Here is a 26,402-nt window from a genome sequence, read left to right on the forward strand (position 1 = left end):
CGGATGGTGTACCAGTCCCTAGGACTAATTGTTTCCACGAATTTTGTTCTCATTCTTCTTTGCTTTGGACGAGGAGAGACCCATCGTTGCATCTAGATAGCAGCTTGCTAGCTTTTAAGATCCCAGTCGCTACTCGCCAAAGTAGGAGGTGGAACAATGTTTTGTATAGTATGTTATGCCAATTGATGTCCCCAAGATCACATACTCTTAAGTGGCTAAATATGAACAAGAATACAGGTTTTCTTATTACCTAGTTTGGGCTCTTTTTACTATATGACATTGTCTCCCTGGATCCAAAAATCAAGTAACTCAAGAACCAGGGATTCAAGAACAAAATGAGATAACACTTTTCAAGTCAGATCCGACAACCCCTCCTTTGGTTTCTGAGGTGGTATCGCTATGGAAGTACATTGCCCAATCTTCCTTCTGAGGAGTAGTTGGTGGGTTTGAACTGCCACCCTCTGGTTAGCAGTCAAATGCCTTAAGCACTATGCCACCGGCACTCCTTATATATATTAGGTTGAATATAATAAAAATGAAAGAAAATACAAAGTGTTCATAAGGATGTGGAGAAACTGGAACCCAGGCACATTGCTGGTGGGAATGTAAAATAGTGCAGCCACTTTGAAAAACAATTTGGCAGTTTCTCAAAAAGTAGAACATAGAGTTACCATATGACCCAACAATCCCCCTCTGAGGTACAGACTCAAGAGACATGAAAACATATGTCTACACAAAAACTTGCACATGAAAGTTCATAACAGCAATATTCATAATAGCTAAAAAGTAGAAACAATCAAATGTCCATCAATAGGAATAGATAAATAAACTTAAAATATCCATACAATATTATTCAGCCATAAAAAGGAATGAAGTACTGACACATGCCACAACATGAACTTTGAAAACATGATGCTAAGTGAAAGAAGCCAGACACATATGGCCACATATTCTATGATTCCATCCAGAACAGGCAAATCCATGGAGATGGGCAGTAGACTAGTGGTTGCCAAGGGCTGGAGAGAGGGTAAAAATTGCTTAATGGGTAACTATTTAATGGATATAGAGTTTCTTTAGGGAAAATAAAAATAGGAAATAGACAGTGGTAATGGTTGCATAATCTTGTGAACATACTAAAACCACTGATTATACACGTTACAAGACTGAATGTTATTTTATGTCAATTATATCTTAATTAAAAAAAAACAAGCATCAGACAACTAGGTATTTTTCAAAGTATTTTTTTTTGGGGGGAGGGTAGATATTAGATATGAGAGAGAGCAATACCATCACTTGATCTGTATTTTCTTTTTATTTCTAAGATACTCTTTAAGCCAGTAGGACTGGAGAATTTCTTCAGTAGTCTCATCCGGTATTTTCTCAAGGGCTCCATATAACACTTAAGAGGGCTGATTATTTCTACAACATCTCAAAAGGATTTGATTGTGTCTCCACACAGTGACTTAGTAGATTCAGTTTCTAACACCAGAAGATGGTCACTGTAGCTTACGTTTCTTTAAACACCTTCTTAAAATTCCTTTGTCTTCCTTTACTCAATTCCACACCCAGATTCTACAGTTTTGCTACCCAGGAGGAATGGAACTGCCCACAGCTCAAGGAAACAGCTGCAGTCCATCAAGGGGTTCCTGCAGACTAGCTTCTGAATGTGGTCCTAGTTTCACTCCTAAGTCAGTTCCAGCAATACAGCTAATAAAACCTGAAAAGCTCTCTGAAAGCCAGAAAAGCAGGTAGGATGCTTGTTCCCAATGCCTGCCACAAAGTTGTTAGCTGGAAAATGGGTTTTAAAAGTTTGTTTGTGTGTACGTATGTTTCTTTATTTATTGGTGGTCTGAGTTTATACAGGGGAGCTCTGGTGGCATAGTACCTAAAGTATTTGACTGCTAACCAGAAGGCTAGAGGTTCAAACCCATTAGCCACGCCTCAGAAGGAAGACTCGGCAATCTACTACCGTAGGTACTGCCTTGGAAACCCAAGGATAGGTTGCTATGAGTTGGATCTGACTTGATGGCACTGAGTTTGGTTTTTTTTTTTTTTTTTTTAGTTTACACAACACCATATGCACTTGGTAGCAATATTAAAATAAAATTCTGATTACTGCTTAAAAAACAAAAACAAAAAAAACAACCCATTGTCATTGAGTTAATTCTGACTCAGCTACCCTATAGGCCAGAGTAGAACTGCCCCATAGCATTTCCAAGGCTGTAAATCTTTATAGAAGCAGTCTGCCACATCTTTTTTGAACCGCTGATCTTTTAGTTAATAGCCAAGCGCTTAACCACTGTACCACTAGGGCTCTCTTCTGATTACTGCTTCAAGTCATTTAAAAAGTATAGTCATTCAAAAGTATGCAAGGCCTACGTCAGGGATAAAATACCAATGTAAAGACAATGATTTCTTAATCTGCTCTAATAGTCTTCTCCCCATCCAGTGTCATCAATTCTTGATGTAATAATTGGAAGTAGGAGGAGGCAATATTCAATACTCACCCTCCTCCTCAGGAAACGCAAAGAAAAAAATCAGGATAGGGAAAAAAGTAATAGCATTTAAATGGTATATAAATTTAGGTCTTTAAGCATGAGGTAGTCTGCTTCTGTACAGATTTACAGCCTTGGAAACCCTATGGGGAAGTTCTACCCTGTCCTATAGGGTTGGTATTTGAATCAGAATCAACTTTTTTTTTTTTTTTTTTAATTGTGATTTGGGTGAAAGTTTACAGAGCAAATTCACTTTCCATACAGCAGTTCACATACACTTTGTCTCATTACACTGACTACAATTTACCCCAATGCAACAGTTTCTCTCCCCCTTCCTCCCCATAGTCACCTCCTCCCTATGTCCTTCCCTCCACACACTCCTGCCACTGACCTATGTCCCTATGCATACACAGCCCTTCTGTTCTTCCATGATTGTTCTCTCCCACGAGAGTATCTACCTAGTGTAAACATTCACCTCATATGCCTATCTTTTGTTTGGCTGGAAGCCACAGGTGTGGGTTCAATTCCAGACCTGAAGGGCAGCTAGGGGCTATAGTCTCAGTGGTTCCACCATGCTCCATCAGACCAGCAAACCTGGTTCCCTTTGTTTTTTTTTTTTTTCAAATGATTTTGAGTTTTGTTCCACATTGTTCTCCCAGTCTGTCCACGATCTTCTACATAGATCCCCTTCTGAGTGGTTGACAGTGGTAGCCGGGCACCATCTAGTTCTTCTGGTCTCATAGTCTTATGAATCGGAATCAACTTGATGGCAGAGGTTTGGTTTTTGCTTATTTACTGATTTACCTGTTTAATACATATTCCTGTGTTCTGGGCACTGTGCTAGGGGCTGGGAGTACTAGAATGAATAAGATATAATCCTTTCCCATAAGAAGTTAAAATTTGTATCTTCTCAGGCTACTGTGAACAGACATGTACCAAATAGGGGTAAACACAAAAATATTGTAAGAGCACACAGGAAGAACCTAATCCAGTCCTGGGAGGTAGATATGTTTCCTGGAGGAATGGTATCTAAGCTGAGGTGTGAAGAGCCAGGCAAAGGTGGGTGGACAGGAATGAGGTGATTTTTCAGGCAGTTAGTAAATGCAAAATCAGGAGACTCTAAATATTACAATGAGGAAAAGGATACATACTGTTGAAAACAAGGGAAACCCATTTTCTGTGAATCATATCCTTCCCATTAATGCTCATCTTGCTGATTTTCAGCAAAAGGGCTCATTTTTTGAACTGCCCTGATGAACAGGGTCAGTGTTTATTTTGCTAATCTCACAATATTGTGTTTGCTTGTATGTCTTCTGTCCTACACTTGTATCTTTGAGGAAAGTGAGATCATATCTTACACTGTATTTTTATTGCTTAGCAGTGAGTCTAATTACACACCCAGCTAATGAATGAAAACTCTATAAAAACATTAACAGAAAGGCAATATACTGTATTGGTTAAGAGTGCAAGCTTTGCTGTTAGGCTGCCTTGGTTTGAATTCTACCTCAACCAATTATTTACTATGTGAACTTAGGCAGTTTGTCACCCAGTAAAATGAATATGGATATTTATGATTATATGACTTAATGCATATAAAGAACCCAATAAATGTTAGGTATAATTTTTTTTTTACAAGTTAAAAAATATTAAAAGGTTATTACTTTGAGTACTTCCTCTACTGTCCCGCAGGATAAAAATTTACCTTTAATGGTTGAAATTCCTGGTAGGGAGATATGTTTTAGCTGGGCAGTTTTCTCAATGTGATCTCCAAGAGACTGTGAAAATTTTGGCAATGATGGCGGCTCTGATGTAAAACTCTGTACTTGCTCTGTAATAAAAACACATGGTTTTAGTATTAAAGAATCTGACACCAAATTAAGCTAGTATTGAAGGTCACTCTTTAGGGCAACTGCATACATATTTAGTTACTTTAAGAGAAATAGCTGAGAACTACATAGCATAGTGATTGTGAAGTTAAAGGTTTGGATTGAGATATGTTTTGTGGCAGGTGAAGATTAATCAGTATTATATTATATAAAGGTTTGAAGCAGCAGTCCCATTGGAAGATCTTATAGTGTATTCAAGGGTTTAAGCTGCAAGTGAGAACAGCATAGTGGCTGGATATGAACGATCTTTTTAACATTCTAGGAGTCTTGCTATAAGCCAGGCTGGGGCTATGTGCCATCAGCGAAGCTAGTACTGAAAAAATGCTTCCACAGAATTATGTAGCACAATGTTAGGGCTGCAGTTGTGTCCCACCAAAAAGAGAATTCAAGAGAGGTTGTATTGCTTTCCCCAAACACTTGGGGGTGGCAGGGTATCAAAGCCAGCATAGTCCAGCATCTTGGTTATGTCCTCATAGGGCCTAAGTCAATAGAGGTTGATGCATCTGCTAGTATTGATTAGGTTATGTCCTTACCTAAAGCCAAGGGCCTTTCTAACCCAATGATCCCATTGTTATTTGTTAATGATTTTCAGAAGGACCAACATTTATTTTTAAGTAAAATAGATGTTACTTAATAATAATAAATGTACTTAATAATTTTAAGTAAAAATTATGCATTTACAGAAATGAAAAAACTCTCATAGACAACATTTAGGGCTGGCTTGAAGTACGCTTTGACAGTAACATTTTTGCCTATAATTGGATGCAGACAGCATGGAGAAGTCTATTTCAAGCTAAACATTACCCATTTTTCCCTTAATAGACTGGAGTACAAATCATGTACAAAATGGGCCTATTCTAAATGAAAGCAAAGTGTATCAGCTTCATCTCGGTGCACTCAGGCAACATTCACATGACTTGATCAATATTGCTGGAACACCTTTCTCCATTCCCTATGTGGGAGGTAAGCTGCCCAAGCCTGCGTGAAATATTCAGAAGCCAGCCCTACTCTCACCTTCATTGGCGGTCTCTGGAGGTCTGTTGCTCTCAGGTTTATTTGTGAGAGCACTGATCAGCTGCAGTTTTTCTCTGAGCTTGGATACCTGAGAATCTGAACTATCTTCTTTCTGCCCAAAACAAAGATCAACAGGAGATTAAATGTGGGAGTAAGAACTCATTTGATTCTTCACTGTCTTTCCAGAGCCTATTTAGCATGTAGTGCATGACCCCCAGTAGGTTCTCTATAAAGGCAATGATGGAAAGAATCAACAAACACTAGAGATATTTTTGGTACTCAGTGTTGATGAGAGCCTAGCTGGATTTGAAGCTAGACCATTAAGGGAATATTATGCCTTCGGTGATCTTGATTCACTGTGAACGTTCAGGGGGAAGGTATGCATGTGTCAGCAGTAAAGGAAATGTACCCTTGCTCAGATGCCTATGTGACACCCATTTCCTAAATGAGGAGGATATTGTTATCTAGGAGCTATTTCACACTAACTAAATAACTTCCTTCAATATCTTATTTTACCTTGTGACTAGACCACTTTAAGGTGATAAACCTTAAGGGAAAAACAAAAAACAAAACAACTGAACAAAAACAGACCACAAGTACTACCCCAGTTTTCCCTCTGGTAATGATTCAACTGGTAGCAGAAACTGTAAAGAATATCAAGAAGGAGCCCAAATATTTCTAATTCAAAGTCTTACTTGCTTATACTTTCCATATACACCCTGCTTGATTCTCAGGTGGATTTAGAGTGTGCCTGGGTTCTAGGCTAGGTGGGAAAGGTCCTGATCCTATCTTTAATTAGAACACAACTCATTACACATCTCTCTAAGATTTATTTATTTATTTCCTCGGGAGGAAGACTGCTTCCATAGGGACATGGACTCAGAAATCCAAGGAGGAGCTGCTATGAGTTGGAACGGACTCGATGGCAGTGAGTTTGGTTTGTTTTGAGTTATTTATTTATTTCTCTTCTATCTTTATTTCTATTCTAATAGTTACTGTATAATAGAATGCTCTTAGTTAACTGGGAGCTCTAGTGGCATTGTGCCTAAGGCACTTGACTGCTAACGAGAAGGCTGGCGGTTCAAACCCACCAGCCACTCCTCGGAAGGAAGATGGCACAATCTACTTCCGTAGTGATACTGCCTCGGAAACCCAAGGAGGGGTCGCTATGAGTCGGGTCTGACTGGACGGCACATAACAACAACAACAACTTAGTTAACTTAGGGAGCTAAAATATGGACACATTTAACTAAAAGTAGGTAGGGTGTGGCAAGTATCATGTAAGCCATCCAGTTACTAAATGCCTGAAGAAATAAAAATAAGGAGAAACTGCATTTGGTTAGGATGCGTAGATGAGGTAGGACAAAGGGACTAACACATCAAGATGATGGTTAAAAACACAAAGGGTCTGAAAGTAAAGCCAAGAAATTTAGGCACAAGTGTGTACTGGCTGTGTTTTGTTCTGATATTTACTGTTAAAATCTGAACTCTTGCTGAAATCACTACTTTCCAACAGTAACCACCTGTTACCCTTTTGTGTTCAACATTTACATATGGCTGTTAAATTTTTATTGTCATTTTCTAGGTGAGTTTCTTTTTTTTAAATTTGGTAGGTTTTTTTTTTTTTTAAATTTGCAGCAGCAGCCAGAAAACACAACAAAGTCTAGCTTAAACCAAAAAAACCAAACTTACTGCCAGCCTTCTGGTTAGTAGTCAAATGCCTTAGGTACTATGCCACCAGAGCTCCTAAGTCTAGCTTATGAAGAATTAAAGTATAATAATGGATGTGATTTTATCTAGATAATATAAAACTGCTAAGGAACAAACAGTGAGGATGGGACGTGCTATATCAAAAGCAGTCTGTACTATGTTTCCAGTCCAAATTCATTTCCTCTGAATGTTATAGCCACTGAATTTCCCAAAAGCAATTTGCATCTCAGAAGATATTTTAGCTACTCAGTCACAATCTTTTTGACTTTTTCTTTATTTTAGCCCAAGCTAAAATAAACAATGCTAAACAACACTCTAATCACAAAGAATGTTACAATTAAACTTTTTTTCTGGCGTTATCAAAACATGTTATAGACTGCTTGGCTTATCTTAAGGAGCTCTGGTGGTATAGTCATTAAGGCATTTGGCTGCTAACCAAAAGGTCAGTGGTTCGAACCTACCAGCTGCTCTACAGAAAAAAGATGAGGCAGTCTGCTTATGTAAAGATTTATAGCCTTGGAAACCCGATGGGGGTCACTATAAGTCAGGATCAACTCAATGGCAGTAAGTTTGGTTTTGGCTTATCTTGACTTATCTGGGGAACATTAAAGAAGGTGAAAGTGCAGGTGGAGGGAACTGGTGAGGTTTTAATGGACTGTGTATACACTGAGATTGCAATCTGAAAATAATTTTAGGTTACCCATCATTTTTAGATTATCCTATGCCTCTGTTTCCCATCATTACTACAGATAACTTACTATCTTAGCTTAAAAGTCATCTCAGGAAAGCCTTCCTGATCACTGTTAATACTTTCGTCATACCCTATACTTTTCCTCTGTAGCACTTACTATACTTGAGATTAATTATCTGTTCAACTATGTGTCAATGATTTTCTGACTGATGGACTTTGTTCGCTATGGTCATCTCACCTCCTTGCTAAGTCCTTGGCACAGAGTAGTACCAGACCTGCCAACATGCTTCTATAAAGATTTCAGCCTACGAAATGCTATGGGGCAGTTCTACTCTGTTATATAGGGTCACTATAAGTTGGAATTAACTCCATGGCACACAACAACAACAATCTAATTTCCTAATTACTATGTCTTGAAGTTCCAGTAAATGAGACCAATGTGCTGCTTTTGAGAAGCAGTAGAGCACAGATACTGATGTATTTTATTTTTGCTCCTGTAAGAAGCCCTAGTGGTACAGTGGTTAAGTGCTTGGCTGCTACCCAAAAGATCAGTGGTTCAAACCCACCAGCTGCTCCGTGGAAGAAAGATGTGGCAGTCTGCTTCTATAAAGATTACAGTCTAGGAAACCCTATGGGGCAGTTCTACTCTGTCCTGTAGGGTCACTATGAGTCAGATTTGATGGTAATGGGTTTGGTTTTTTTGAGTTAAGCCTTCTGTTATTTACCTTTATGCTGTGGGTTTTTAGTGAATCTGTTCTGTTGGTCACTTGATCCAAAGACTCTCTTTTCAGAGTGGCAGCTCTATCACTCATCTTAAAGATAAAGTAAGGAGAATAAGAAGAGAAGATTAAAGGTAAATATTAAAACTTTTTAAACAAATTATCAAGTTTAAAGGATCTCAGAACAATTTCAACAGAAATACCAGAGGAGCGGGAGAATGGGAGGAGAGAGGAGAAAGACTACGGAGATAACAAAGCTGAAAGTGGTGCTTCTAGTTATTTCAGTCACAAACTTTAAAACTTTGAAGAAGAAAAGGCAAGAGAACTTTTACCCAGAACCATGCTGGGCATGCTGTTGGAAGAAATAGTAGGACAGATGGATACTATTACCATCTTTTTTTTTTTTTTTTTGCTGGAGAAAAATAAAAGAGGCAGGGGCATTTAGGGGAGTTTGGAGGTGGTAAGTTTTCACAATAAGGCTTTGAAAACCTTCAAGGCCTAATATTCATCAAATCATCCAAAATTCCTAGCTCTTACTTAGTTTCTCTGAGTTCAAAAGGTCTTTTTAAAATCAAGCTCCTTTAATCTTCACAGCTTTGTAGTAAATTACACACTCCTGTAAAGCAGGAGGGGGAACAGGTCTTCCTACTCCACCCTTCAAAGCCAAGGAAGTTGAGGCAATTTGCCAAGGCTCTATTGTGGCAGAGTCAGTTCAAACGCTGCTTTCTATGTGCCAGAGTTAAACTTTATTTGTGGGCTTGCTTCCAGCTGTGGTGGTTACTTGAATTTATAGTACAATTTCCTGTATTTGGTTTCCAGTTCTTTATATATGTCTGTATTCTTGCTGTAAGTTTAAGTGTGGAGCCTACAGCTATTAAAAACCAATCCAATTGGGTCCCAGCACAACATATATGGGAAAGTGAAAAACAAACAAATCCACATTTCATTCACAGTAACAGGAAAACCAGTAAACCACACAGCCTACCAGTATCAGTGACTCAGTAGGCCATTCAGTTTCCTCATCCTTATTATGAGTGGTTGGACACAATGAGTTCTTAAGTTCCTGTCAGCCCTCACTGGTAGGAAGGAGCTGGTATGACTTGATGTGTTTTAGGGTTTCCCTAATTCGCAGACAAAAGCAGGATAATTTGGAAATCCAAGTTTAGGCTTAGAAGAATGGCAAAAGATTGTTTAATTATTATCAATTGTCATAGTTCCCACCACTCATAACTTAAAAATGAAAAGATCAAGATTTCACTTGGAAATATGTGTTAGAGCTTTCCTACCAGATGGGTCACTGGTAACACAATAGGAGGCTTGTCATCTCTGCTAACAACTTGTGGGGAAGCTTTGGTAAGCAACTTAACCTCTCTACATCTCTCCTTCCAAATCAGGACTAGCACTGCCTATGCTATTCACATCAAAGAATTAGAGTAAGGATTAAAGGAGACAAGGCTTAAACACAATACAAATGTATAGACTCTCAATTATGCCAGAAGACTTCTTTTCAAAAGGTTGTGGAATGTCACCCATACAGACAAAATATACGCAATACAGAACATGTCAGAAAAGATCTGAAAAGGCTTACCGTGGTGAAGGACAGGTTCGCTCTCTTTTCTACCTGGCTCATAGCAACCAGATCGCTCTCTATCAGGTTGACTCTCTGGGTAAGATTACTGACTGTCTCATTCATCCCCTTGAGTTTAAGGTCATTCTGCCTCTGGTACCCCACTAGGGCACTGTTTACCTCCTCTAAAGAGTTGTGAAGGTACAGGATATCCTGGAGTGGAAATAAATCAAGTTGTGGAATCCGGCTGAAGATGTTATACTTAGGTAAGAAGGCTAGCAGCATCTAACAACCATTACTATGTCAAGTTACTGAAGTAAACTCTTTTTCCTGGTTGACCATCAATTGGTCTGTCTTTGCTCTGTCCCTCCCACTTTAAATTGTTCTCAGTTTACTCCCTCTGGAACTGTTTGACCTCAGCCAGATAGGAGGAGTGGGGGGAAGAAGGACGAGCATTGCCTACATGATTCACTCTCTGGTCCCAGGAAGCTGAAAGCTGTGAATTGATTTGCCAATGTTTACCTCACCTGCTGGCAGGAAAGCTTGCTGGGTTATTAACTGAAAAAGTCATTAACCTAATTTGTCAGAACAAAACTACCTTAGGAACAATACCAATTACTGCATTGGCTCATGTAACAAAACCATAACAAGCAGTGCATTATTTAGTACAAGATTCAATTATTTTTATTGACATACTCTAGTACTGATTGCTACTTAAAAAGAAATTATGACTATAGGTTTTAGAGGGCATTAAACTCAAGGCAGGAATTCTTCTTAGTGGAGATTTCCTTTATTCTCTTGTGATTCTGAACCTGATATCCTTTCTTCCTGAATTTTCAAGGATATGCTTTATAACATTCTTAGAATTTACTATGGCTCAAAATAGCCACCACTCTGAATTAACCTGCTATCCATTCATCTTTAACTTGCCCAGATTGCTATTTTTCATTGTTTCAGGATAATCTGGTTATTCTACGTCTTTCAAGATGTGAAAAGGAAATTTATCCCACTGATTGACATGCAAGAAAAAAAGGCAGAGAGTGCCAAAGAAGAGACAGCACAGCATTTTGGATCCCTAAGATACCAACACACATTCCTCCCCGCTCAGACCTCAGACAGGCAAATAAATGCAGGGGCTGCCTGCTAAGCTGCCATAACAATGAGCCCAAACTACTCAGGCTGCCGCCATAGCCCACAGGGAGTTAAACCAGAGACAAAAAAAGTACCTGTTTCACATTCTCATTATGGGTTTTATTGTCAAATTCTGATGTGACTGAAGGTGATGGAGTGATTTGGTTGCTTCCACTGGTCTCCTTCAAGAGGTGTTGGTTCTGAAACAGGAGTGGAGGTTTCAGTAAAGGCAACAATTATCTGGTCTACTTAATCATCTGAGATGATGCTGGAACATTCTGGTTACCCCCAGGGGCATCTACAGATTAATCAACAAGTATTTCCCACTAATCTACAGTGTGAGCAGCCCTGTGCTGGGCCGTAAGGAGACAAGTTCCTTTGGGGATGCCCAGCGGAAGCACGAGCTGAACCAGCAGCTGCCAGACTGCCTCAGGGAACTAAGACCCTCCTAGTCTGTTTCTCAGGCTCTTAATGGAAGGAACTGCTAGAAAACAATTTTCCCCTCTCTCATTACCTATACTCCAAGAAAACTACAGAATCACTAAAGCTTTTTAGAGACTGCTGAGTCTGGACCTGGTAAGTGTCAACATTTCCCTAGGACTAAAGATGTTTGTAGGAGCTCTGGTAGCATAGTGGCTAAGACATTTGACTGCTAACCAGAAGTCTGGCGGTTCAAACCCACCAGCCACTCCTCGGAAGGAAGATGGGGTAATCTACTTCCGTAGTGATACTGCCTCGGAAACCCAAGGAGGGGTCGCTATGAGTTGGGTCCTACTCCACAGCACATAACAACAACAAAGATGTTTGTAGGAGCTCTGGTAGCATAGTGGCTAAGGCAGTTGACTGCTAACCTGAAGGCTGGCAGTTCAAACCCACCAGCCACTCCTCAGAAGGAAGATGGGGCAATCTACTTCCATAGTGATACTGCCTTGGAAACCCAAGGAGGGGTTGCTATGAGTCAGTTGACTGCACATAACAACAACAACAAAGATGTTTGTACACGCATAGAGCAGCCAATCATGTTAACAGGCTTTGGGCACTAAGTACAACAATCAATCGTGCACATTATTAGTTTTTCCCCAACAGCACATGCCAAAATGAATGTTTGAGGGTCACCATTCTTTCTCATCCCCTTCCCACTGCTCAAGTCTTTCTTTGCAGAGACTAAAGTATAATACGCTTATAAACTCTTTTTCCCTTTGGTGGGAAAAACCTTTGTATAGCTTAATCCTTTAGAGACTGTTACTATGCCTTTTTCAGAAGTGTGCCAGCAAGTGTATTACTGCTAGCAGCCATGGAAGTGGAAAAGAGAAAGATTTAATTATAATGGAATGCAATTGGTGGAAATATATGGTTTCCCTTGAAATATGAAACCTTGCTTTTATAAGAAACAAAAGACAACACTATAAAGCAGGATGGGGGAAAAATCATAGCTCCAGAAAGAGCAGAAATTTTTGAGTCAGGAAAAATTATTTTAGGAGATATTTAATTCCTTGAGAAAATATTCAAGTTATTAACATAATAAAAGAAATGCTAAGTTAGAAAGGTCTTTCTTTAAAAAAATTTATTATTATTATTATTTAAATTTTTATTGTGATTTGGGTGAAAGTTTACAGAGTAAATTCACTTTCCATACAGTTTACATACACTTTGTCTTATGACATTGACTGCAATTTCTCACAATGCAACAGCTCTCCTCCCACTTCCTCCCCATAGTTACCTCTTCCCTGTGTCCTTCCCTCCCATGCATTCCTGCCCCCGAGCTATTTCCCCATGCATACACAGCCCTTCTATTTTCCCATGATTGATCTCTCCAAGGAGTGTATCTACCTTAGGTAAATGTTCAGCTTATATGCCTGTCTTTTGTTTGGCTGGAAGCCACAGGAGTGGGTTCAATTCTAGACCTGAAGGGCAGCTAGGGGCCATGTCTCAGGGGTTCCACCAGGCTCTATCAGACCAGCAAACCTGGTCCCAGAAAGCTCTTTCTTACTATCTCAGTTTAACCTTGCCCAGGGTCATACAGTTACTCAGTGGCAGTTGGAACTAGAATCTAGGTGTCTGGACAGCCAGAGCAATGTTTTTTTTTTTTCTCCCTGTACCATCCTCATTAAATAAGTGAGGACTGGTTCTAAAGAAAAGAAAAACTTCTCCCCCTTAGATCTCTCTAATATAGCCCAGGTCTCCTCTGTACAAATTGCCTAACTCAAATTTGGAACTCCAAAGTTTGAAAAGAACATGTGGGGCAGATCTAGCAATTAGTGGAAAGGCCAGGGAACTTCTGAGTGCCTTAAATGGCCCTGATTTCATGTATATATTAACTCATCTCTCAGGAAGATAGGTGAGGTCAGTACCATCCTTTTTCCTTCCATAAATCCTTCATGGCGCTGAGTACCTATTAAGTGATTAATTAAGGGCTCTGAATGACAGTGGATAGTTTAAATCTGCAGCAGCCTCAGGAGACCCAGAGACATTCAAAAACAATTGCTGGGCACTGCAGAGGTTTGTTTCCTATCTCAGTCACCTGTTTATGCGTAACAAATCATCCCAAAACTTTGTGGCTTAAAACAATAATCTGTTATTTCTCATGATACTATGAGTTGACAGGATTCTGCTGAATGGTTCTGCTCCATGGTCTAGGCTGAGGTCACATATATGGTTACATTTAGCTAGGAGCTTAGCTGGGCCTAGAACATTCAAAATGGTCTGTCACCCTCTAGGGCTCCTGTCCACATGGCCTCTCATCATTTGGTAATCTAAAAGCTCTGCCTAAGCTCTTGACCCCCAGAATAGTAGTAGTAACTTGGTGTTTTAAGCCAATGAGTTTTGAGGTGATTTTTTAAGTTGATGAAGATTAAAGACTACTGTCTATAGTATGGATTATACCTCAACAAAATTCCTCAAAACTGGATCAATAAGCAGTATCATGACAAATGCAGAAAAGACTCAAGTTGTCAAAGATTTCATATTACTTGGTTTCTACAATCAACACCAATGGAAGCAGCAGTCAAGAAATCAGATGATGTATTGCACCGGGCAAATCTGCTGCAAAATACCTCTTTAAAGTGCGGAAGAGCAAAGATGTCTCTTTGAGGACTTAAGTGTGCCTAACCTAAGCCATGGTGTTTTCAACTGCCTCATATGCATGTTACATAGCAATAGATACTTCCTTACTTCCTTTTCTCCTTTCCATTTTCCCTCCTACCATTCTAGTCTCAGGAACTCTTCTCCAGTGCCATATTCGCAGACAAACTCAGCTTTTAATTCAAACAAGTTGTTGTTATGTGCCGTCGAGTCAAACCCGACCCATAGCGACTAAAAATCAATTAATTAATTGTAGAAAAATCAATAAATATTGCTTATTTTATCTTTTAACAAGGTTCATAGTAAGGTCTGTTGAGATAAGTGGAAAACTGGTATCACTACTGTTATAGAGTAAAGGGTGTGCAGGATTATGTTAAGACTTTCTGGAGCATTTGTAGATTTCCTTACCACATCACTCTGCAGTATTTCCATGGTTTTCTTGTGTTCATCCACAGTTTTCTGTATTGCCTCCACAGCAAGATGGACACTGTTTAAAGTGTTACCAATGGAAGCAACACTCTGAGCAGAAACAATGAGGAAGGTCAGTGTTTTTATCTGAGATACACTGACATACAATAAACTGCACATATTTAAAATATATAACTTGCTAAGTGTGATGTATATATATATATACCTGTGAAACCAATGCACAATCAAGATAAACAACTATCACCCTTAAAAGTTTCCTCATGCCCCTTTGTAATTTCTCCCTTCCCAGCCACAGGCAACCACTTACCTGTTTTCCATCATTATACATCTGTTTGTATTATCTCAAATTTATATAAATAGTACCAGTATGTACTATTTTTTTTAGGGGGGTGGTGGCTCCTTTCACTCAGTATAATTATTCTGAGATTCATCCATGTTGTAGTGACTTAGCATGCTCCTGAATAGCATTCTATTGTATCTATATTGGAGTTGACAGACAGCAGGGTTGTTTTCAATATTTGACTATTACAAATAAAGCTGCTATAAACATTCATGTCCAAGTATTTATATGGACATATGCTGTCATTTCTCTTCATCATATACTTTCTCATCATCATGATAATGCTTAACTTTTTTCTTTTAGAAAAACAAAAAACTGACAAACTGTGTTCCAAAGTAGTTGTACCATTTTACATTCCCTCCAGTAGTATATGAGAGAGAGTTCTAGTTCCTTCATATCCTTGACAATGGTATGGAGTCTTTTAAATTTAATCATTCTAGTGGGAGTGTAGTGGTATACTGACATGGTTTTAATTTGCATTAAACACTGACCTAACGAAGGTCAGTGTTTTCAGTTACTTTAAATATCTTCAAACTATGAATTCCATGTAGCTTATACTGACATGATGAATAGGAATCAATCAATCTATCAATCTATCTAAATAATAAGCAATTTTTCCAACTTAAAAGACTTTTCCTAGAGGAAGACAGTCTCTTTTCCTAAAGAAAAGACATGGGTTTATGTATCTGGGACCTACAGAATAGGTTCAAGGAGCCCTGGTAGGGTAGTGCCTAAGGCACTTGACTACCAGCCAGAAGGTTGGTGGTTTAAACCCACCAGTCACTCTGCAAAAGGAAGACTGGGCAATCTACTTCCATAAAGATTTACCATCTCGGAAACCCAAAAGGGGTCGCTATGAGTTGGAATTGACTTGATGGCAGTGAGTTTGGTTTGGTTTGATTTACAGATAAGGTTCTACCACAAACTGCCTTGTTCAAGCCCTTCTCTACGCAGGCAGAGCTAACACTGTAGACTGCTACTTGTGTTAGGAGCAAACAATGACTTGAGCAAAAATGGGTGGGAATCATTTTTGGCTCTGGAAAACACAGCACTGCAAAGATGAAGGAAAAATCCCATTTCACAGCGTTTGTTCTCCCCCTACTGTGGAATTCTGTTGGCAACTGTAAGTAGAGTTAAGAAAGGCAATAGCTTACTTTACTTAAATTAGGCTGAAGAGCCCAAGTGGGTTGGGGACTTTGGAAACAGAATTCAGAATCTCTCTTTTAAAAAAGGCTTGTATTAAGGGAATATCCAAAAGAATGTTAGTATTTGATGAGTTTGGCCTTTTAAGATATAGTAATAATTTTATGGTGTCACATTAGTATTTTCAACCAAAATAATTTTTATACTGATATCCAAGAACCCAAGAGATGGTATTTTTCAAAACTGAAAAAAAAAAATTGCATGAGATACACTGAAATCAGGTTTTCGGGATGGCCTACCACTTCAAAACTATAATAAAAGCAGTGTCTAGCGTTATTAACACACAGATTTGCAAAAAGACAACATACTGGGTAAAAATCTCTAATCTATCTATGCAAGCACTCTTTTTACAAAAGCCACAGGCATTCAAAGACACTTACAGTTAAAGAATCTTCTTGGGCTGGATGTATGAGCCCAGCAGGGTGCAAGAAGATAGTGAGCTGTTGTTTAAGGATCTTTTTTTGAGAAGCAGCTGACAGAGTCATGTGAACATTGGAATGGAACTCTGAAACTAGTATTCCTATCCACCACAAAGTGCTTGGCACATACTGGAGAAAGTGCCACAAATGTTTATGAAATTAATGAATGCAAGAATAAACAAATTTTCTTTCTAATGCAATACTACTAGTCCATACTAAAAGCTACCTTTTTCCCACTTGCCCTGTGGGACCAATGGCAAGAAGAACTTGGCCTTATCAAAGTTCTTTTTAAAGTTGTAGCAAACTATGAAGACTGGGCACACACAGGTGATGTTGTTATAGAAGAGCAAGTTTTGTTTTTGCTTTCACTGAATTTTTCATTCTTTTGTTAAAACAACTTATATGTTTATAGTGCCTGGAATATAGTCAAATCAAACACATCACACACAGATTTTTAAAAGTCAAAAAGGTCTTAGATTCGATACTTTCATGTTTAAGATTCCCTTGCTCCTCAGTCTCTTCCTTCCATTTCCTGCTGATGTTCCTTGTGTTCTCAGCAGGCTCCTCTTTCTCCCTTTCTAAGACTGGGCAATCTACTTCTTTAAAGATTTACCACCATGGAAACCCAAAGGGGGTCGCTATGAATCGGAATCGACTCGATGGCATTGAGTTTGGTTTGAGTTTTTTGTTCTCCCTTTCTAATGAGCCCTGGTGGTTTAAATCCACCAGCTGCTCTGTGGGAGAAAGGTGTGGCAGTCTGCTTCCATAAAGATTACAGTCTTGGCACCAGCAAAGAGATTGCTGAAAAAGAAATAAGAAAATCAATACCATTCTCAATAGCTACCAAAAAAATAAAATACTTGGGAATAAATCTTACCAGAGACACAAAAGACCTCTACAAAGAAAACTATAAAAAGCTACTTCAAGAAACTATAAAAGACCTAAATAAATGGAAAAACATCCCATGCTCATGGATAGGAAGATTGAACATTGTGAAAATGTCAGTTCTACCCAAAGCAATCTATACATTCAATGCAATCCCAATCCAGATCCCATCAACATTCTTTAGGGATATGGAAAAAATGATCACTAACTTTATATGGAAAGGAAAGAGACCTCGGATAAGCAAAGCACTACTGAAGAAGAAAAACAAAGTAGGAGGTCTCACATTGCCGGATCTCAAAACCTACTATACAGCCACAGTAGTCAAAACTGCCTGGTATTGGTTCAATGACAGATACATAGACCAATGGAATAGAATTGAGAACCCAGGTATAGATCAATCAACCTATAGTCAGCTGATCTTTGACAAAGGCCCCAAATCCATTAAGTGGGGAAGAGAATGTTTGTTTAATAAATGGTGCTGGCAAAACTGGAGATCCATTTGCAGAAAAATGAAACAAGATATGTACCTCACACCACACACAAAAATGAACTCCAGATGGATCAAAGACTTAAATGTGAAACCTAGAACTATACAGTTTCTCAAGGAAAATTTAGGGTCAAACTTAAGGGCCCTAATATTTGGTATAAATAGACTACCAAGCATAATTCAAAATGCACCAACAGCAGAAGAGAAGCCAGATGATTGGGACCTTCTAAAAATTAAATGTTTATGTGCTTCCAAAGACTTCTCCAAAAGAGTCAAAAGAGAACCTACAGATTGGGAAAAAATATTTGGTAATAACATATCTGACAAGGGACTTATCTCTAGAATTTATAGAACACTCCAACACCTCAATAACAAAAAGACAAACAATCCAATTAAAAAATGGGCAGAAGACATGAACAGACACTTCACCAAGGAGGATATTCAAGCGGCCAACAAACATATGAAGAAATGCTCACGATCATTAGCTATTAGAGAGATGCAAATCAAAACAACAATGAGATACCATCTTGCTCCAGCACTAGTAGCAAAGTTCAACAAGACAGAAAATAACAAATGCTGGCGAGGTTGTGGAGAGATTGGGACTCTCATACACTGCTGGTGGGACTGTAAAATGGTACAACCATTGTGGAAAGCAGTATGGCGATTCCTTCAAAAGTTGGAGATACAAATACCATTTGACCCAGCCATCCCATTACTAGCTATATACCCTAAAGAAGTGAGAGCCATAACAAGAACAGATATATGCACGCCGATGTTCATCGCAGCACTATTTACAATAGCCAAAACTTGGAAACAACCTAGATGTCCAACAACTGAGGAATGGATAACCAAACTTTGGTACATTCACACAATGGAATACTATGCAACGCTAAAGAATAATGTAGAATCTGCAGAACACCGCATAACGTGGATGAACTTGGAGGACATTATGCTGAGCGAAATAAGTCAGTCACAAAAGGACAAATATTGTATTAGTCCGTTATTGTAAAAGTTAAGGAAATGTTTATATATTGGAGGACATTTTCTTTGTTGGTTACCAGGGGTGGGAGGGAAGGGGAGGGAATGCTGTTAGATAGATAGAGATAAATATTGATTTGGGTGAAGAGAAGGGCAATGTACCAAATGTGAGTGACCAATATGGCAGCATTGAGGATGAGAAAGACAGAGAGAGTTACATGGGCAGTACAAACAACAAATATGAACCCCTTTGTAAATACAATACTGAGTTGTTAATGAAAGCAAATATGGGTATAGGGACGGATAGATGGGTGAACAAGCTAAACAATTATGTATGTCTAAATGGAGAGTGTATCCAAGATCATATACAGGGTTGGCAGAAAATGGGCCTCTCGAAGAGTATGAAGGGATGGACACTGGGAGGAGGTAACTATGGGGAGGAAGTGGGAGGGGAGCTGCTGCATTGTAAATTTTGGTCAATGACATGAGACAAAGTATATGTGAACTGCTGTATGAAAAGTGAATTTACTTTGTAAATCTTCACCCAAATCCTAAAAAAAAAAAAAAAAAAAAAGATTACAGTCTTGGAAACCCTATGAGGCAGTTCTACTCTGTCCTACAGAGTCGCCTTATGAGTTGAATTGTTTTGATGGCAGTGGGTTTGGTTTGGTTCCTCCTTTCCACACCTATCCACTCCCCCCAATTAGCTCTAAGGATCCCTAAGTATTATTTATCTGGTTGGTCCTAGCCTCCCATTCTAGGCCTGAATCCTAGAGATTAAGTGAAAAAGAAACTCTAAACTATTGTTTGTGTAGGTCCTAAAGTCTAGAGTATATAACTAGGAACACATTTCTTAGAGGATGTGCATGTTCAACTTTACAAAACAATATTAAATTCTTTTCCAAATTATTTTCCCAATTTATACTCCTGCCAGGAATAGCTGAAAGTTTCCTTTGCTCCACAACCTTACTTACCATTTCCTGATTTTTTAACGTTTTGCATTTCCCAAAATCATGTTTTAAAGAAAATTCTTTCTGAACCATGGAAAGAATAGTTTTAGAGCAACTCTCAGGTACAACTGGTCTGCTTTCTTGAAGCATAATGAAGACACTATGAATGATGAAGTGAAAAGGCACATGATAAAAAGCAAACCCATCATATGCTCCCATAAAGGTTCCAGTAGAGCAATTCTGGGTCTCACAGAAACAAATAAAAAAGTGTGAACTCATATAAACCAAGGCTAAAGTAACCTGTTGCAAATTAAAGCTCCAACTAACCAGACCAAAACAAAGTCATCCTGAAATCTTCAGAACACAGTGATACAGTCCACATATTACTACTACTCCCTCAGAACAGCTGATTTCAAAAGGAATATATTCAAGGAAAACTTGTAAGAAGTTAGAATTATAGCAGTAGGTTAATCTCAGAGCTCACATAGCACTTACCTTCTGAAGTCCCTCTACAGTGGAAGGCAGGCTAATTAAATCAGAAGCTGACTTAACATTGGCTTTGAGATGGTTTACTGCAGAAGTCAACAGAGTAATCTGAAAGGAAAAAAGTAACAAACAATGGAAACAGAATCTGTAGAGTGTATGGTTTCGTTACAAGCTCTACAGTTGAAGATGATGTCCATGAACCTTGGATTTTATGCCTTTTTGTGATCCACATGTTATACCCTGGCAGCTCAGAGAATAGGAACTATAGTACTTTGGACAGACTTGAGATCTGGGAGGCAACAAAAATATCTCCTCTTTCCATGATCAATTTAAACACCAGTGCCAGAGAAGGGAACATAAGTACTATTCTTTTCCCTAGCCCTGGCAGCTAGGAGATCCAGAAATCTTAAATTACTCAAAAGATGCAGTGATTACAATACAATCCTTCAACATTTGGACAGGAACGGGACTAATGACTAAGGGCCACTAAAAGATTTCATTTTGGTAAAAAATAACACCACAGTTACTTACTGAACTTTTGTTCCTGTCCAATTGGGAGTATATATTATAAAGTAAAAGCCCATCATCACAATATACAGTGTACAAGAACTGTATCCTGACAACCTGAAAAGCATTTTCAACTACTTAGGGATTTAGTTTTGGTTTAACAATGTGATTAATATTTCAAACTCAATAGCTCAACCAAAGCACTACTTTGTACCCTGAAGGGGCTCAATAAATACCATTGACTCACTGACTGATGCAATAAATGTATTAAAATAGGAACTGAATCAAAATAAAATGTGGCTTCTCTCCTGCTATTTAGGGTAGAATTCTAAATAGCTGGACTTGCAGCTTTGAAAAATGTTAGAATATGTAGGCTGCTTATGTTTGGTATGTGGATGGGGCAGGAGAGGTTGAGATATACCTGGAAAACAAACAAACACAAACAAACAACAACAACAACAAAAAAAACTTCTCTAATTCAAATATATAGGAATCTCAGAATGATGCAATATAACTACATGACTAGACAGAAATCATGAAGTCCTCTTGGTTCTTTTAATTTCTAATCTCCCTTGAATGAAGACCATTAGGAACCTGGATAATACCCAATTCCAAACTGTAGAGATCATGTTCTAACAAGGCTTGCAGTATGACTAAAACCATTCCTAAAAAATTCTTAGTTTTAAATTGCTTTCCTGTCCCAAATTCTAGAATGAGGACACAGGATCTATCACTAGTATTTATATTTAGAGTGGCTTCATTGATCAGAGTACCCACAAAAGTTTCTAGGCACTTGCTACATGCCTAGCACTGTATAACCATGCTTATAACCAGGGGGATATAAGACAAAGTAGAACCTAAGCTTCTATTTATTCCTTCAACAAATATTTGACATTTTCTGTTCTGGGCACTGCAGAAAAAGTGGCAAATAAGACCATGAGGTTCTGCTCTCATGGAGCTTATGTCCTAGTACAAGGTAACAGAAAAGCATGAAGAAATGTATCAGGAAGTAATGAGAACTATGCAGAGAATTAAAACAGGGCTCCTAGAGTGAACAGCAGCTTGGTCTGAGCAAGGTAGTTCACTAGGGAGCCTGAGAACTCAGATTCTCTTCACCCTTGTTCCTTTTAGAATGGGTAAGTTCAGGGGCTTGAGACCATTTTTCATCCATTTATTAATGCAACAAATACATATTGAACCCCGTTATATGTTAGTAGGAGCTCTGGTGGTGTAGCAGTTAAGGTATCTGGCTGCTAATCAAAAGGTTGGCAGTTCAAACCCACCAGCCACTCCATGGAAGAAAGATGAGGCAGTCTGTTTCCGTAAAGATTTACAACCTTGGAAACACAATGGGGGTCACTGTCAGAATCGATTTGATGGCAGTGAGTTTGGTTTTTGGTTTTTATTATGTCAGTGGTGGACAACACAAATATCAGTGATCTTGTGGAGCCTGTATTTTAGTGCAGGAGACAGAAATTTTACGTAAGAAAAATATTAGATAGCAGGAAGCATTAGAGAGAAAATTAAAATAAGGTAACTTGATGAAAGTGACTGGGTAGCTATTTTAGGTCAGATAAGAGAAGGTCTCTATAATGAACTGAAATTTAAATTAAGATCTAAATAATAATGAATTAATCATACAAAGACTAGATGAAGTACATTTCATTGCTGAAAGAACTGCCAGAGCAAAGTCCCCAATGCAGGAAGGAACTTGGCATATTTGAATAGAAAGAAGGACAGAGTAGCTAGTGCAGAGAAAGAGAGAAACCGAGCAACTGAAAGGAGTATTAATTGAGTAGTTACATGGCTGGAGATATCTTTGACGAAGATTATTATGGCTATTATGTGGAAACAGGAAGACCAGTAAGAAGACCAGTTGGGAAGTCCAGGCAAGAGACAGCAGAGGTTCAGACTTGGTGGTAGAAGTAGGCATTATGAAGTAGAGAGAACATGATTTCCTAAGGAACTGGATGTAAGGGGCATGGAACAGATAGAAACTAAAAGTCCTAGATCTCTAACTTAAAGGAGCTTTCAATAAAGCTGAGAGAACTCACATGGAAGAAACAAGTATTAAATGGGATACTGAAAAAAATTCAGAGAAAACGATACTTCAGGTGCAAACTGAAAGCAACAGATTTCATTTAAGTAGGACTCAAATTAGACTCTGATAGAGTTCATATATAAATATAAAGCAGGTAGTCTTTCTAGGTCAGAAGAGTGAGAGTAGCATTGGGGAATAGGGAGGGACCAACAGCATGTATTTTCAATTGCCTCTTATGCATGTGAAAGCTGGACAGTGAATAAGGAAGACAGAAGAAGAGTTGATGCTTTGAGTTGTGGTGTTGGCAAGGAATACTGAAAATACCAGGGACTGCCAGAAGCATGAACAAATCTGTCGTGGAAGAAGTATAGTCAGAATGCTCCTTGGAAGCGAGAATGGCCAGTCTTTGTCTCACCTACTTTGGTCATGTTGTCAGAAGGGACCATACCCTGGAGAAGGGTATCATCCTTGGTAAAGTGGAGGGTCAGCAAAAAAAGAGAAGACCCTCAACAAGATGGACTGACACAGTGGCTGCAAAGATGGGCTCAGATACAGCAATGACTGTGAGGCTGGCACAGGACTGGCAGTATCTTGTTCTGTTGTACACAGGGTCTCTGAGTCTGAGCCGACTTGATGGCACCTAACGACAGCAAAAGTAACAGCATAAATACCATGTATCAAAGTGACTGTGATTCACTTATTTGTGTGATAACTGGATTAAGGTTTCTCTTTTCTACAAGACTATAAGCTCCATGTGATCAAGGGCCATGTCTGTTTTACTTTCCATAATATGCCTGGTACAAAGACAGGACTCATTAAGTATCTACAATATGAACAAATGGTTGACAATGAACACTCTGTGTCTGGGACAGGCGTTGAGACGGCTAGTCCAAATAAAGTAGGAGGTAGGGGCTATGATGTAACAGATAAGGCTAGATAAGTAGTAATTTCATTTTTCTTACCAATAAAATGGGTATAACATCAAGAACCACCACGCATAGGAATGTGTGGCTATTTTAAAATACATCCACAAATTCTTTGATATTCCTCCTTTCAAGTGGTGGAGTCTAATTCTCTTTTCCTTGAGTATGAGCTAGACTTAGTGACTGGCTTCTAGTGAAGAGAATAAAGTGGAAGTGCTAACATGCAACTTTGCAGACTAGGTCATAAAAGGCACTGCAGCTTCCTCTTTGCTCTGTCTCTCGGATTACTCACTCTAGAGAAGCTAACTGACATGTCGTAAAGACAATGAAGAAGCTCTACACAGAAGCCCATGTTTGGGAGGAACTGAGGCCTCCTGCCAATAGTCATATAAGTAAAAATCCTCCAAGTTCTAGTCAAGCTTCAGGTGGCGCAACTCTGTTGTACATCTTGGCTGCAACTTTAGAGAGATCCAGAGCCAGCTAAGTTGCTTCTGAATTCCTGATCCACAGAAACTACGAGATAATAAATGTTTGTTGTTTTAAGCCACTAAGTTTTGGGATAACATGTACTACAACATCAAATGACTAATACAGGCTTTGAGGATTAAATGAGATACGTAACTCAACAGTTCCTGGCACAAACAAAATAGTCAATAAGCAGTAAGTCTTTAATAGTGAAATTTAATAAGCATCTAAATGTGCAATTCTCTATAATAATCACCAATATTCCAATTCTATCCATAAAAACAAAACGGGTGAGAAACCTGAGGCCACATTTATACTCTTAGCAACCTATCAGTCTCTTAAGGGTAGCAATTATATAAAAGAGGTTTCCATCCAGGCCGTTACAAAGATATCATGAGCAGTATCAAGGTTGGGAAAGTACATAAGTAACAAGTATTTGGCTGCATTGTAGTTCATGGGAGCATTAATTAGAGAAGCCTTGTTAGATTACCTAGAAGTATCTGCCAAAATCTGGAATGTTTATATACTTTAACTCAGCAATTTCACTTCTAGAAATCTGTTTAAAAGATTACTTGCTCATGTACACAAAGATGTATGCACAAGAATATTCACTGCTTCCTTACGTACAACTGAAAAACACTAGAAACAATCTAAGTGTCTATCATTAAGGATATAGACATAAGCCAATGAATAAAGCAACCTGTAGAACATATACTGAAAGACCTCATATATTTACACACACATACACCTACAAATTAATTCATATTAAAAATTATTATGACTTTTTAAATATATAGAAAGGGGACTAGAAAGATGCAGTCTGGATCACCATAGGTGACAGTAAACACCTATGGAGACAGGGAAAATTGTGTGTGCATGTGTGTGTGTGAGGGAGAGAGATGGGGACACACAGAAATAAGGAGTTGAAAGGGAATTTTCATAGTAGCTCTCTCTCTATTCTCATACGATGAGAATACACTCATGTATTAGGGAATTTTTAAAAATACAGAAGATGAGAAAGAAATAACACACCTCAGAAAAAGACATCATATAACTTTAGAAGGGGTTTGATAGGTTACCTTGGGTAGCTGTTTCCTCTATACCCTCCAGTGGGTCTTCCAGGACTACCTGGACATGCCCAATCATAAAATGCTAAACAGGACTCTTCCCCAAGCAAAGTTTTACTTAGCGCACAAAAGTATGTATACATTTGGCTCAAGACCAATTTGATGAGGAAGAATATAGCTATTCCAGATGTCCTATTAATTATGTGGTTAACTTGTAGCTACCTGAGGGAACAAGAAACTCTTTTCACTGACCAACTGCCCAGATTTTAATGGGACAGCAAGTTATGCTCTGGGTGGAAACTATTCTCCTAGGTATGGCAATGTCCCGAAGCTACAGCAAAACTCAGTGCTAATCAGAAATATCTCAAGAATGGCCAACAGCGTCACTAAGAGGCCAGTGTGGCTGGGTGGCAGCTGCCATTTCACTCAAAGTTTAAAATGTCCAGCAGGACTAGGTGAGGTACGGTTCTCCACTCCCTATTTCCATGCCCTACTCTAAGCCTAGGGTATCAGTTGCCTCACTGAACAAAAGTATGCCCTAGAGAGCTGACTATTAACTCTCCAATTATCAAACATCATTTAGGACTTCCTACTCACTTATAAGATCTGGATCACACACTGGTGACTAGGGTGCAGCTATATTCTCACAGCCTGCAAAACTGAATTTCATCTTTCATGTTCCTCTCCTCAGTGGAATAATGCCCAAATCTATGGAAAACTATAGCGAGGCTATAAGTATAACTGGAATGGAAAGACAAGGGATATCCTCCCATTACTGGTGACTGCTCTTGCCTCTGACACATTCTAGAATGTTGTTGTTGTTGTTATATGCCGTCGAGTCGGACCCGACTCAGTGACCCCTCCTTGGGTTTCTGAGGCAGTATCACCATGGAAGTAGATTGCCCCATCTTCCTTCCGAGGAGTGGCT

At 38.8% G+C, this 26,402-nt stretch overlaps 1 protein-coding gene across 1 annotated transcript in view; it reads right to left on the reverse strand.

Annotated features, from left to right (window-relative positions):
• EFCAB14 (EF-hand calcium binding domain 14) overlaps positions 1 to 26,402 on the reverse strand; it is a 53,526-nt gene that overhangs the window by 1,672 nt on the left and 25,452 nt on the right. The window contains exons 4-10 of the mRNA XM_007946699.2: positions 20,481 to 20,579; positions 14,703 to 14,813; positions 11,309 to 11,413; positions 10,104 to 10,295; positions 8,522 to 8,608; positions 5,396 to 5,507; positions 4,198 to 4,323 (exon numbers count right to left, since the gene is read on the reverse strand). Of these exons, the coding sequence (XP_007944890.1) occupies positions 4,198 to 4,323; positions 5,396 to 5,507; positions 8,522 to 8,608; positions 10,104 to 10,295; positions 11,309 to 11,413; positions 14,703 to 14,813; positions 20,481 to 20,579 (832 nt within the window). The remainder of the gene's footprint in view (positions 1 to 4,197; positions 4,324 to 5,395; positions 5,508 to 8,521; positions 8,609 to 10,103; positions 10,296 to 11,308; positions 11,414 to 14,702; positions 14,814 to 20,480; positions 20,580 to 26,402) is intronic.

This window comes from Orycteropus afer, unplaced genomic scaffold (genome assembly GCF_000298275.1).
Source record: "Orycteropus afer afer isolate SDZICR_OR568_19922 unplaced genomic scaffold, OryAfe1.0 scaffold00169, whole genome shotgun sequence".
In the NCBI taxonomy this organism is placed as follows: domain Eukaryota; kingdom Metazoa; phylum Chordata; class Mammalia; order Tubulidentata; family Orycteropodidae; genus Orycteropus; species Orycteropus afer.